The sequence below is a fragment of the Oncorhynchus clarkii genome, chromosome 7, assembly GCF_045791955.1.
Source record: "Oncorhynchus clarkii lewisi isolate Uvic-CL-2024 chromosome 7, UVic_Ocla_1.0, whole genome shotgun sequence".
Classification (NCBI taxonomy): Eukaryota; Metazoa; Chordata; class Actinopteri; order Salmoniformes; family Salmonidae; genus Oncorhynchus; species Oncorhynchus clarkii.
The window spans coordinates 33,465,801-33,479,461 of record NC_092153.1 but is presented as its reverse complement, the minus strand read 5'-3'; the positions used below and the strand labels follow the sequence as shown (position 1 = coordinate 33,479,461).

The 13,661-nt window shown below is 40.7% G+C and overlaps 1 protein-coding gene across 3 annotated transcripts in view; it reads right to left on the bottom strand.

Moving 5' to 3' along the window:
• LOC139413212 (matrilin-4-like) overlaps window positions 1-9,798 on the bottom strand; it is a 65,587-nt gene extending 55,789 nt beyond the window's left edge. For 2 of the 3 annotated variants that reach the window (XM_071160329.1, XM_071160330.1), the window contains exons 1-6: window positions 9,536-9,784; window positions 3,162-3,303; window positions 2,740-2,915; window positions 2,024-2,414; window positions 1,482-1,604; window positions 898-1,020 (exon numbers count right to left, since the gene is read on the bottom strand). In XM_071160329.1, the coding sequence (XP_071016430.1) occupies window positions 898-1,020; window positions 1,482-1,604; window positions 2,024-2,414; window positions 2,740-2,915; window positions 3,162-3,234 (886 nt within the window). In that variant the 5' untranslated portion in view covers window positions 3,235-3,303; window positions 9,536-9,784. Of the gene's footprint in view, window positions 1-897; window positions 1,021-1,481; window positions 1,605-2,023; window positions 2,415-2,739; window positions 2,943-3,161; window positions 3,304-9,535 lie in introns of all 3 variants that reach the window. The other variant, XM_071160328.1, reaches the window with a different exon arrangement.
• Window positions 9,799-13,661: the final 3,863 nt, after the last annotated feature.

Genomic DNA, 13,661 nt, shown 5'->3' with positions numbered 1-13,661 from the left:
CTGAACTGTTTGGGTTACACACTAATAGGGTGGAAAGGTGAGTCTCTCACGAACACGTACATGTTGGTTATTTTGCTCTAGGACGTCCACAAGCCTCACATAACTAGTCCAAAGGTAGCCGGGTACCAGTTTAAAAAATATACATAAGCATATATATGGAGATAGTTTAGAGCCTAAAATAATAGGTTAAATACATACAAAAAAAGGTTTCATGACACTTCAGAATAAACTTCATTTAGACTTTTGGGGGGACTGTCTGTTTATTTATGTAAGAAGCTGTTATTCAAAGTGTTTCTATGGGCTAATAGCAGCAAGGCCAAATTCAGTGTTTCACAATGCTGGGAAAATACTTTTGCCCGTACTGCAGACGTTATATCGGTCTGCTAATATAGGACTATTAATAGCCCAGTGCACTACTTTGTGAGAAAAAAATTAACAACTAATAATAATAAAACATCTAAAAATAAATAATTACATTCTGGCTAAAACCAGCGCTGCAGCTGCAATAAATGAGTATAGCAATGTGTTCCTATAAATTAATTATTATGCTCACTCAGCTGTGCCTCAGAAGTAATTAAACATGTGATTTAGGTATATACCTAAAAAAAAATGAAAATAATTTCTAAATGGTCTGAGAAGAACATTGGCAGGGTAATTCAAGCATAGCCAATATGCAGTGATAATGTATTCGGCCTATTGCCTACTGCACAAACCTCATTGCTACATAACTGTTTTTAATTGGTTAATGTTTCATAGGCTTTTAAGTAATGTTTTTAAAAAATCTGAGCGGTAGATCCCTGCTTGCAATTTGACTCAGAAACTGTTCTTGACTCAGAAAAGGTTGGTGACCACTGGTCTATGGGTTTGGATGGATTATGCTATGATGGCCTCACTAACTTGTGCAGGTCTTCTTGTCGTTGTTGAGGGTGTAGCCAATGTTGCAGCCGCAGGTGAAGGCTCCAGGGGAGGGGATACAGCTCTGCTCACAGTCATGCTTCCCCTCAGCACACAGATCTATGGCTGTATCATACAAAGAGACAAAAATCATGGTTGATGGTAAATCAGTAACTGCTGAATCCTAACTTGACCTAGGGCTCTATTCAATCTGAATCGGTACAGATTCTGTGATAGAAATGTGAAGATAATTTCCATTTGAGATGACATATGCAGCGCTTACCGTGAATTCAGTCCCCGCTTCAGATAGAACATTGCCTTTAAATTTCAATGACACTGTAAAGCTGAACTTCCACAATGCGTATTGACATGGCTACATGCTCACAATTAAAACTTTCTTACAAATTTCCCATTGGCATATACAAGAACCAGGCTCAGTTACTGTTAAATTCAAGTGATGAAATGAAATTCAAGTGATGAAAATGAATACACTACAGTTGTGCATGCACTTGACTGACATTATAATTCGTTCATTAATTTAAAAAAAGTATTAAGTTGTCTCATGTCTAGCCCAATGGACAGCCTACCTGTGCAGGTCTTGGAATCCTTGTTGAGAGTGTACCCTGGCCGACACAGGCAGTGGAAAGAGCCAGGGGAACTCTCACAGAGGTGCTCGCAGCCATGGTCAGACTCCAGGCATAGATCCATCCCTGGAACCCCCGCAGGTGAGCAAAGAAATCTACCTTCAATCACTCTCATATCATTGACATTAGGAAATATCAAGGATTTGCTCATACTGTTTTGGAAGATGATCAAGTTCCCAAAAGCTAGAATTAGAATTAAATGCTTGATATTGTGCTGCCAAGGATGTAACTTATAGCGAGAGCTGAAAATTTGTTGAGTTTATGAGGACAAATTAACAGATAAACGTTTTACAAGCTTTAAAAGTCTCAGGTACGAATACATACCTTTGTGAACACTGATGACCTTGACACTTCAGCAACTGTAAAGTGTGATTTTCTCAATATGATTGAAACTGAGTGGTATCTTGATAATTGCTTACAACGCGCATATTGCTGTACACACGTTTGATGATAATTCAATAATATTACATATCAACCCAACCCACCGCAGAGCTTGTCCTGGAACTGCAGGCCAAACTGGTGGATCAGGTCAAAGGACTCCACCAGGAAGACATGATCCTCGAAGGGTGGCGATGCCATGGCGCGCAGTGAGGTCATATCCGCCCGGGCCACACCTACTGTGTAGATCTCGATGCCCTTGTCCCGAGCCTCGGCCGCCACTTCCGCCACACGGTCCTGGGGCCGTCCGTCCGTTACAATGACAGCTACATTGGGCACCTTGGGTCTGTCACCCTCAGCTGCCGTGAAGGCATGGTTCATGACGTACTTGATGGCCAGGCCCGTCATGGTGCCCTGTGCCAAGGGGATGATCTCATTGATGCCTTTCACCATGCCCTGCAGCTTTGTGTGGGTCTTGAGAGAGAATTCGTTCTGAACCTAGAGTCATAGAAGCATACAAAGCATCAGTCACCTCTTCATCTGCAGGGTTTGCATGTCTAACTATCTATATTTAGGTACAACTGAGTCTTTAACAGTGAAAAAACGTTTTAGTTAAACCCTAGGAAAAAAAACATGTGCATCGCAAAAGCTTTTAGCCTTTAGTGATAGTTCTCTAGACTTTGTGGAGTTACAATAACTACGATTAGAAATGGAAGACAAGATAAGAAATACATGCCAAGAACTATCTTCCCTCTCCAAGCGTAGTCCTTCACTAGGGTGTAAAAACACAGATAAATTGAGAATTAGAAAAGAGGTTGTGGACCTGGCTGGAGTACTGTACCAGGCCCACCCGGGTAGCGTTCGATCCCACGTCCAGTGTGTGGATGATGTCGATCATGAATTTGCGCATGGTCTCAAACTCGTGGGGTCGCACACTGCGAGAGCTGTCAATAATGAACACCAGGTCCACTGGGCCAGACTTGCACTTCTGCTCCAGTGCTGGATTGGAATTGAGTTGAAAATCAGCTGCAAATTCATCACAAGCTGCATGAATATGAAATTATCTATGGCATAAGCATACAAGTAAACAGTAATTTTGTTTGAATTTCATTAACTTCCTTGCAAAGCCAGATCTCATTCTAATTGAATCTAACACAACATTATGAGGTAAGAAGCAATTGAATGTGTGCTGAACTGCAATGCATTCATTGTAATTGTATTACTTCACTGTTGGATTAGGCTAACCTGCTTTTGGCCTAGCCACAGCCAGGGTGGCCAAGACTAGCAGAACAGACACACAGACACACAGCTGTCTCATGTTTAGGGTGCTGGGCTGGGAGCTGGACCTGTAGGAGCTGGTCTGGGTTTAGGCAGGCTTCACACTGCACTGCAATGAGAGAATACAGAACAAAACATGTCAGAGACATCCATGGGTACTTTACCACCAGCACATTCCTGCCCAGCTCTGCCATAAACACTCTTGACACCACAAAGATGGCGGAGGTATACAGGAGTCAGTCCTATCCTAACAGACAGCTGCACCTTCAAATCACCACATGCAAGGGGTTCAAACGCAGCACAAGAGTAATCACTGGAAAAGAGCCATGTCTGGGGCATGTTTATACGAAATGGACATTACAAAAAGCACTTATTTTCTTGGGTCCTGAGAGAGGGATCCTGGTGAGGTTTATCGTTATCACTTAGATAGCTGTACCTTGAAAAAGTGCTTGTTGTCATTCATTAGCCTCATTTTGATCAATTTGTGAATGCCCAATGGAAGCAACTTCCTCAGAGAGAGTAGGAAGATACCACATCAAAAAGCAACTGTGGAGTGTGCTATGCCTACTTGGCAGCAAAGTTTTAGTGAACCATTAAACCGATGCCAATTGACATGAGCCATGAATCCCTCTGATATGAAAACATATGTGAAATCCCACAGACTAATTTCATAGATAACAAGAGAGCGATGGAAAGAAGAAAAGAGGGATACAGACAGAACTAAGTGTGATGACAAAGATAGATCAGGACCTCGCAAAGAGCCCAGATCCTGCTCAGAGAAAGCCTTATGCATTGTGGTCTTGATCAGTCTCACTTGTTCTCCTCCCAGACTCAGTGCAGAAATACAGTGCCTTGTGAAAGTATTCGGCCCCCTTGAACTTTGCGACCTTTTGCCACATTTCAGGCTTCAAACATAAAGATATACAACTGTATTTTTTTGTGAAGAATCAACAACAAGTGGGACACAATCATGAAGTGGAACGACATTTATTGGATATTTCAAACTTTTTTAACAAATCAAAAACTGAAAAATTGGGCGTGCAAAATTATTCAGCCCCCTTAAGTTAATACTTTGTAGCGCCACCTTTTGCTGCGATTACAGCTGTAAGTCGCTTGGGGTATGTCTCTATCAGTTTTGCACATCGAGAGACTGACATTTTTTCCCATTCCTCCTTGCAAAACAGCTCGAGCTCAGTGGGGTTGGATGGAGAGCATTTGTGAACAGCAGTTTTCAGTTCTTTCCACAGATTCTCGATTGGATTCAGGTCTGGACTTTGACTTGGCCATTCTAACACATGGATATGTTTATTTTTGAACCATTCCATTGTAGATTTTGCTTTATGTTTTGGATCATTGTCTTGTTGGTAGACAAATCTCCGTCCCAGTCTCAGGTCTTTTGCAGACTCCATCAGGTTTTCTTCCAGAATGGTCCTGTATTTGGCTCCATCCATCTTCCCATCAATTTTAACCATCTTCCCTGTCCCTGCTGAAGAAAAGCAGGCCCAAACCATGATGCTGCCACCACTATGTTTGACAGTGGGGATGGTGTGTTCAGGGTGATGAGCTGTGTTGCTTTTACGCCAAACATAACGTTTTGCATTGCTGCCAAAAAGTTCAATTTTGGTTTCATCTGACCAGAGCACCTTCTTCCACATGTTTGGTGTGTCTCCCAGGTGGCTTGTGGCAAACTTTAAACAACACTTTTTATGGATATCTTTAAGAAATGGCTTTCTTCTTGCCACTCTTCCATAAAGGCCAGATTTGTGCAATATGCGACTGATTGTTGTCCTATGGACAGAGTCTCCCACCTCAGCTGTAGATCTCTGCAGTTCATCCAGAGTGATCATGGGCCTCTTGGCTGCATCTCTGATCAGTCTTCTCCTTGTATGAGCTGAAAGTTTAGAGGGACGGCCAGGTCTTGGTAGATTTGCAGTGGTCTGATACTCCTTCCATTTCAATATTATCGCTTGCACAGTGCTCCTTGGGATGTTTAAAGCTCGGGAAATCTTTTTGTATCCAAATCCGGCTTCAAACTTCTTCACAACAGTATCTCGGACCTGCTTGGTGTGTTCCTTGTTCTTCATGATGCTCTCTGCGCTTTTGACGGACCTCTGAGACTATCACAGTGCAGGTGCATTTATACGGAGACTTGATTACACACAGGTGGATTGTATATATCATCATTAGTCATTTAGGTCAACATTGGATCATTCAGAGATCCTCACTGAACTTCTGGAGAGAGTTTGCTGCACTGAAATTAAAGGGGCTGAATAATTTTGCACGCCCAATTTTTCAGTTTTTGAATTGTTAAAAAAGTTTGAAATATCCAATCAATGTCGTTCCACTTCATGATTGTGTCACACTTGTTGTTGATTCTTCACAAAAAATACAGTTTTATATCTTTATGTTTGAAGCCTGAAATGTGGCAAAAGGTCGCAAAGTTCAAGGGGGCCGAATAAGGCACTGTAACTCTAGACGTGTGTTTTAGAAGCCTCCTGCCGTAACCCTGTGCATTTGTCTGTGTGCAGGTACAAAGAAGCTTCAGTGTGCCCCACTACCAGAGTATGTGAGAGTTCTGCTGTTGGAAATCCTGTTGGAAAGTGCTCAGCATTTAAACATTTCTTTGTATTAAATCACTATAGTCTATAAATTGCACATATAGGCTGTGACATACTTAGAATGTAATACAAATTAAACAAAAAATTACTTATTTGTGCCTTTGAATTTATTTTTAAAACACGAGTTTGGCCAGTCTGTGGCTTCAAGCTCATGCTATGGTGACTGGAGAGCAGGAGAGCAGGCCAGCAGCGGATAATATCATCCACATTTGCAGAGCCACTGGGGATGCTTAACATCCCTTTGGTCACTCTTGCCAGGCTGGGCAGAGATGCAGTTTTTTTTATATAGGTAGTCCTAAAGATTTTAGGCAAAATGAGCCAATCAAAACGGAAAGCTCCTTGAACGTGGCAATATGCCAGGCCTATTGGGCCAAAATCCATTATGGCCTATTGATAAGAATGTGATTCCCATTTAAAAAAATATATATATACACTACCATTCAAAGGTTTGGGGTCACTTAGAAATGCCTTTGTTTTTGAAAAAAAAGCAGATTGTTTTGCCTTATTTAATAAAATAACAGAAAATTGAACAGAAATACAGTCTAGACATTGTTAATGTTGTAAATGACTATTGTAGCTGGAAACGGCAGATTTTTAATGGAATATCTACATAGGCGTACAGAGGCCCATTATCAGCAACCGTCACTCCTGTGTTCCCCCCCAATGGCATGTTGTGTTAGATAATCCAAGTTTATCATTTTAAAAGGCTAATTGATCATTAGAAAACGCTTTTGCAATTATGTTAGCACAGCTGAAAACTGTTGTGCTAATTAAAGAAGCAATAAAACTTGCCTTCTTTAGACTAGTTGAGTATCTGGAACATCAGCATTTGTGGTTTCGATTACAGGCTCAAAATGGCCAGAAACAAAGAACTTTCTTCTGAAACTCGTCAGTCTATTCTTGTTCTGAGAAATTGCCAAGAAACTGAAGATCTGGTACAACGCTGTGTACTACTCCCTTCACACAACAGTGCAAACTGACTCTAACCAGAATAGAAAGAGGAGTGGGAGGCCCAAGAAGACAAGTACATTACAACTGAGCAGTGTCTAGTTTGAGAAGTGTCTAGTTTGAGAAGCAGATACTTCACAAGTCCTCAACTGGCAGCTTCATGAAATAGTACCCGCATAATACCAGTCTCAACGTCAACAATGAAGAGGCGACTCCGGGATGCTGGCATTCAGGATGAGTTCCTCTGTCCAGTGTCTGTGTCCCATCTTAATCTTTTATTTTTATCGGTCAGTCTGAGAGATGGCTTTTTCTTTGCAACTCTGCCTAGAAGGACATCATCCCAGAGTCACCTATTGAATTGAGAAATAATAACTATGAATTACTATGTCAGATTGACAAAATATTTTCAGGTAATCATGTTTAAACTCAAGTACCTCCCAAATGAATTAATTGTGTCAGTTCTAGCTCTTTGAGTTGTGTTCGTCCTAGCTACTAAATGAAACACTTCTTTACATTCAAAAGATTTATTTCCAGTTAACTGTCACGCCCTGACCATAGACAGCCCTCGGTTCTCTATGGTGTTTAGGTCAGAGCGTGACTGTGGGGGTTATCTAGTTTATAGATTTCTAGGTTGGTGGTTTGTGTGTTTCCCAATTAGAGGCAGCTGGTAGACGTAGTGTTTGGGCACTACATCCTCACGGTCTTTGTAAGTTTTGTTATTTTGTTTTGTTAGTTTCACTTAAACAAATATGTGGAACTATTCTCATGCTGCACCTTGGTCTGCTCATTTCCAAGATCATGACATTAACAATGGATGGTATAGTGAAGATTTCAGTAGGGAGCTTTATGCTCCCATCTGCCCCACATAACAAAATACTACTGTTTACAAAAAAATACTATGGTGCTTACTATAGCATTCTATAGTAGTAAACTGTAGTATGCTATACTCTTTAGTATCTCTCGATCATGTGTAGTACGTACTATAGAATTTTGTAGTATACTGTAGAATACTATATTACACACTTTTCTATCCCTCGATCGTGTGTAGAGCTTACTATAGAATTTTGTAGCATACTGTAGAATACTATACTACACACTGTAGTGTCCCTCAATCATGTAGTGCTTACTATAGATTGTTTAAATATACTGTAGAATACTATACTACACATTGTATTATCCCTTGATTGTGTAGTGCTAACTATAGAATGTTGTAGTATACTGTAGAATACTATACAATTTGCATATGCCCTTTCTCTCCCTCATATTTGTGACTATATAAAAAAGGATAATAAAATAAATAAATAAACAGACTTCAGTATGCTACACTAATGTCTGCAAAAACACTACAGTAAATACTACAGTCATATCAGCAAAAACACAACAGTAAATACCACAGTGTTCATTGTAATGTTTTTGTGCAAAAACACCAGTGAATAGTATAGTATATAAATATAGTAATACAACTATTTTTCCTGTGGGGATTCTTTCTCACCGATGAGCTTCTCTGCCAGTTCCTAAGCCAGCAGTTGTTAAGGTATGGTTGCGAAATATGCTTGGTATTATTCTAATGAGTTCTACCTCCCCCAAAAAGACAAGACAAAATTTGGTCAATTAATTTCTACATGAATGAATCTGGTGCACATCAAGTTCCACCAAGTTAATTAAGTAAATTCTACAAGAGGGGAGAAAGAGGTGGGAGAGGAAGGGGAGAGAGGGAGGAAGGGAGAGTGAGCTACACATTCATAGTGAGTGAAGAGAATAGACAGTTGTGGCTGGAAGGGAGTTGAATGACAGCTTGAGCACATATTCAGATTAAGACACAGCAGCTTCTTGTTCCTTCTCGATTGGAAGCAGATGTGGACTTTGCTACTGTTAGCAGTTTCTCCTGCCTCTTCTTCTCCAGGCAGTCACTGTGCACCCACACATACTGGCAGTTAGCACCCTCAACATACTCACTCTACAATACACAATGTTGCATTGATAACCAGGTTGTATAGAATCACTTTTTGTTTTTTAAACTAACCGCAATTCTCATTATACACAATTTCACTGGGAGATGTGGGTTTGTTGGATATTATCCTGTTTGATGATAGTTTCTAAATAATGAATTGTACTAAATGATAGTGTAAGCCAAGTTTTGTTTAACGTACACTTTTTAAACTGCAATTTAATAATAGCATTTCATCAAACCATTAGCCTAATAAGCACAGATTGGCAAATATAGATTTGATTAATTCCATCCTATCCCAATGACCTCTTTAAAGATAATCATTATCTAGTCCAGCACAAACCGATAGGCTACCAGCAACTGCTGCTGCAATTTCTACTACAGTAATGTATTTGCCTAACACTAATACTAACAACATAAGTTGTAAATATTTGTAATAGTTTTACTACAAAGCATTTTTTATCTTCAAGTGTAGACTACCGTGACTGCACAGTAGTGCATACATAGCTTTGATATGACTGAGCAGTATAGGTGTATATAAATTAGCTACACCTCAGGGATAGACTTCATATTGGCAACTCGTATTATACCCTATGATGGTAACATCAGAAATGACAATCCCATAGTGCCGCTAATGAAGGGTCAGACAGACATTTCCTTACTGGGTCATGTTGCCTGTTTGACCAAAATATGTATTTGCCTATAGAGTAGCAAAACAAAACACACTGACACTGGTCTATAGATATGCAGTCATTGAATACTGGAAAAAAAACATGCTCTCTCCATTACATTTTCAGCATCTGCAGAATTCCATGGACCCTACTCACCTGTACCCACCCGGGGATTCGCTCACTCTCCTGGGAATGATGCTGGGTAGGACGAACCTTGGCCGTTGGAATGGAACAGGTAAGCTACTGCTGTAAATGCAACTTTTTAAAACACACAAAATGCCTGTTGTGACTCACAAAAAGTCCAAGTAAAAGCAAAGGTATCCAAGATTCAAGTCACCAAGCTGGGAGGAATGAGTGTTCCTGTGAGGTTTTTGCCTCGTCTCAACTGGTATTCTGTCATGGAATGAAGGAGTGGAGGCTCATGCAGGTATTAAAATACAGGCAATGACAGTGCAAGTGTAGACCCCACCCCCCTTTGAAATAGGAACCGCTGGGAAGGCACAGGAGGGACACATGCCAGGACTGGGATGATCTTGCGCCTTTTGTGTGGAATACAATAAATTCAAACTTATTGAGATGACTAAATAAAGTTTAATACAACTATTTAACTCTAGGCTACCCACTGTGCTTTTCCAAATGACCAATGCTAATACTGTAACAACGACTTACCAATGACAACATTAACAGTAATTTTGGCCTAGTTTCGTAACTGTTGGAGTGCATTTTGTTTACTTCATGCCTTATGTAGCCATGCATGGTGTGAAGAACCAGTAGGTCTGTGCTCCTGATGCCGTGACCTCTAGGAGAAAGTCTAATTTAAACTCCTGGCACCCTGGTGTTTAGGCAGACAGCTCAAGTCAACTGTGAACCCAGGGTCAAATAAGAGCTCAGGGATCTGGACAAAACATTCTCTGAGCATAGAGTCCCACTCACCTCTTAAAGTCTATATAAGGGGAAAATAGTTGTAAGAGTGAAGTTATTGTGAGACAAGTCAATGAGACATTTTAACATACATCACTATGTCTACAGAAACGAGACGAGCATATAAAACTGAACTGGTACATAAAGTCAGTGGGAAAACTACTGTACATACAGTAAGCTTGGATGTTTTTATTGTTTTGCTATATAATGTGTTTGGCCTAGGGATTTGCCAGTGATGGACAGTTGTTGTCCTGTGCGTTTAAACCCCAATTTTATTATACTGTGCCCGGTTTCATGTTAGCAATGGAACTTGGGCTTCTGAGTGTTTTAGCGATGCATCTTTCCAACACAACGGTGTTCCCCAAAACACTACGCAGAGAGAACGATTGCTAAGTGGGTTGTTGAGGCGTGTGTCGATACTGATACAGATGTTGGATCTTAACTCGATCACTATTTTGCCATAGAGAATTTTCCTAATGCATCAAGGCTGAATCACAACAGGCCGTGATTGGGAGTCCCATAGGGCGGTGCACAATTGGTCCAGCGTCGTCCAGGTTTGGTGGGTGCAGGCCGTCATTGTAAATAAGAATTTGTTCTTAACTGACAAGTTAAATAAAAGGTGAAATAAAATACAATCAAGACAAGATGGATATAGGTCTCCACTAATCTATGACAAACAAGTTTCTAGTGTATCCTAAGGTTATGAATGAACTCAAAATGTAGTTCAACAGTGGTCTGGGGTGGTCTAGTGGTTAGGGTGACTGCATTCAGCACGCACATATAGACCTACTGAGTTGATATGGGTTTGATTTAGTTACACATTTCAAATATGGACAGTCCAGGGTTATTTTACCCCCAATGTTCATAAGAAATGACCATACCAGACACTTTTGGATAACATAAATAGGAAACAAATAAAATAAGTCAGTAGGCTACACCAACATTCAAAGTGTCTGGTATGCATGATAAACAAGGAAGTACTTTATTTCTATTGTACAAAATGCTTGTCAAATAGATAAATCGCCCTTGGCTTATTCTGACCCTTTACTCAGTGCTTTGTTGAAGCGCCTTTGGCAGCGATTACAGCCTCGAGTCTTCTTGGGTATGACGCTACAAGCTTGGCACACCTGTATTTGGGAAGTTTCTCCCTTTTCTTCTCTCAAGGTCTGTCAGGTTGTATGGGGAGTGTCGCTGCACAGCTATTTTCAGGTTTCTCCAGAGATGTTCGATCAGGTTCAATTCCGGGCTCTGGCTGGGCCACTAAAGGATATTCAGAAGCCACTCCTGTGTTGTCTTGGCTGTGTGCTTAGAGTCCTTGTCCTGTTGGAAGGTGAACCCACATCTCAGGCTGAGGTTGAGTGCTCTGGAGCAGGTTTTCATCAAGAATCTCTCTTTACTTTGCTCTTTTCATCTTTTCCTCAACCCTGACTGGTCTCGTAGTCCCGGTCGCTGAAAAACGTCCCACAGCATGATACTGCCACCACCATGCTTCACCGTACGGATGGTGCCAGGTTACCTCGAGACGTGACGCTTGGCATTCAGACCAGAAACTTCCATCTTGGTTTCATCAGACCATAGAATCTTGTCCTTTAGGTGCCTATTGGCAAATTCAAAGCGGGCTGTCATGTGCCTTTTATTGTTGAGTGGCTTTCGTCTGGCCACTCTACCATAAAGGCCTAATTGGTGGAGTGCTGAAAAGATGGTTGTCCTTCTGGAAGGTTCTCCCATCTCCACAGAAGAACTCTAGAGCTCTGTCAGAGTGACCATCAGGTTGTTGGTCACCTCCCTGACCAAGGCCCTTCTCCCCCGATTGCTCAGTTTGGCTGGGCAGCCAGCTCTAGGAAAAGTCTTGGTTGTTCCAAACTTCTTCCATTTAAGAATGATGGACTCCACTGTGTTCTTGGGCCCCTTCAACGCTGCAGAAATGTGTTGGTAGCCTTCCTCAGATCTGTGCCTCGACACAATCCTGTCTCAGAGCTATACAGACAATTCCTTCGACCTCATAGCTTGGTTTATGCTGTGACATTCCAAATCATGTCCAATCAATTGAATTTACCACAGGTGGACTCCAATCAAGTTGTAGAAACCTCTCAAGGTTGACCAATGGTAACAGGATGCACGTGAGCTAAATTTCGAGTCACATAGCACAGACTGTTAGTTATGTAAGGTATTTCTTTTTTTTTATACATTAGCAAAAATGTAAAAAAAAATCTGTTTTCACTTTGTCATTATGGGGTACTGTATGTAGATTGATGAGGATTAAAAACAAATTCTGTTCGTAACAAAATGTGGAAAAAGTCAAGGGGTCTGAATACTTTCCAAATGCACTGTATACACCACGGGTGTGATAGTTTATGAACTATAGTATGAATTAATCACAATCCAAGCCTACTCATTAGACAAAAACTGCAGCTCCAATGGAACAATAAGCTTTACAGTGCAACACCACTATTCTGGCTATTAATCATCCTTAAAAGTCAGTTAAATAAGCTTTTTTACTATCTCAATAAAACATAGCCTGTATGATATCATGCATGCAAGCTTACCTCAAATCAAACTTTATTTGTCACATGCGCTGAATACAATACTGTGTGAAATGCTTATTTACAAATCTTTAACTCTTTCTTGAACTGCATTGTTGGTTAAGAAAATATGTACCAAATAAACGTTAAAAAAGGACCATGTAACACAAAATAACAATAACGAGGCTACATACTGGGGGTACAGTTTAGTCTAGGTAATTTGTACATGTCAGTGGCTTGCGAAAGTATTCACCCTTGGCATTTTTCCTATTTTGTTGCCTTACAACCTGGAATTAAAATAGATTTTGGGGGGTTTGTATTATTTGATTTACACCACACACTTTGAAGATGCAAAATATGTTTTATTGTGAAACAAACAAGAAATAAGAATGAAACTTGAGCGTGCATAACTATTTTATTTTATTTTACTTGTTTTTATTTTCCCGTTATTTAACTAGGCATGTCAGTTAAAGAACAAATTCTTATTTTCAATGACGGCCTAGGAACAGTGGGTCAACTGCCTTGTTCAGGGGCAGAATGACAGATTTTTACCTTGTCAGCTCGGGGATTCAATCTTGCAACCTTTCGGTTACTAATCCATCGCTCTAAACCCCCCCCCCCCCCCAAGGCAATACTTTGTAGAGCCACCTTTTGCAGCAGCAATTACAGCTGCAAGTCTCTTGGGGTATGTCTCTATAAGCTTGGCACATCTAGCCACTGGGATTTTTTCCCATTCTCCAAGGAAAAACTGCTACAGCTCCTTCAAGTTGAATGGGTTCCACTGGTGTACAGCAGTCTTTAAGTCATACCACAGATTCTCAATTGGATTGATCTCTGGT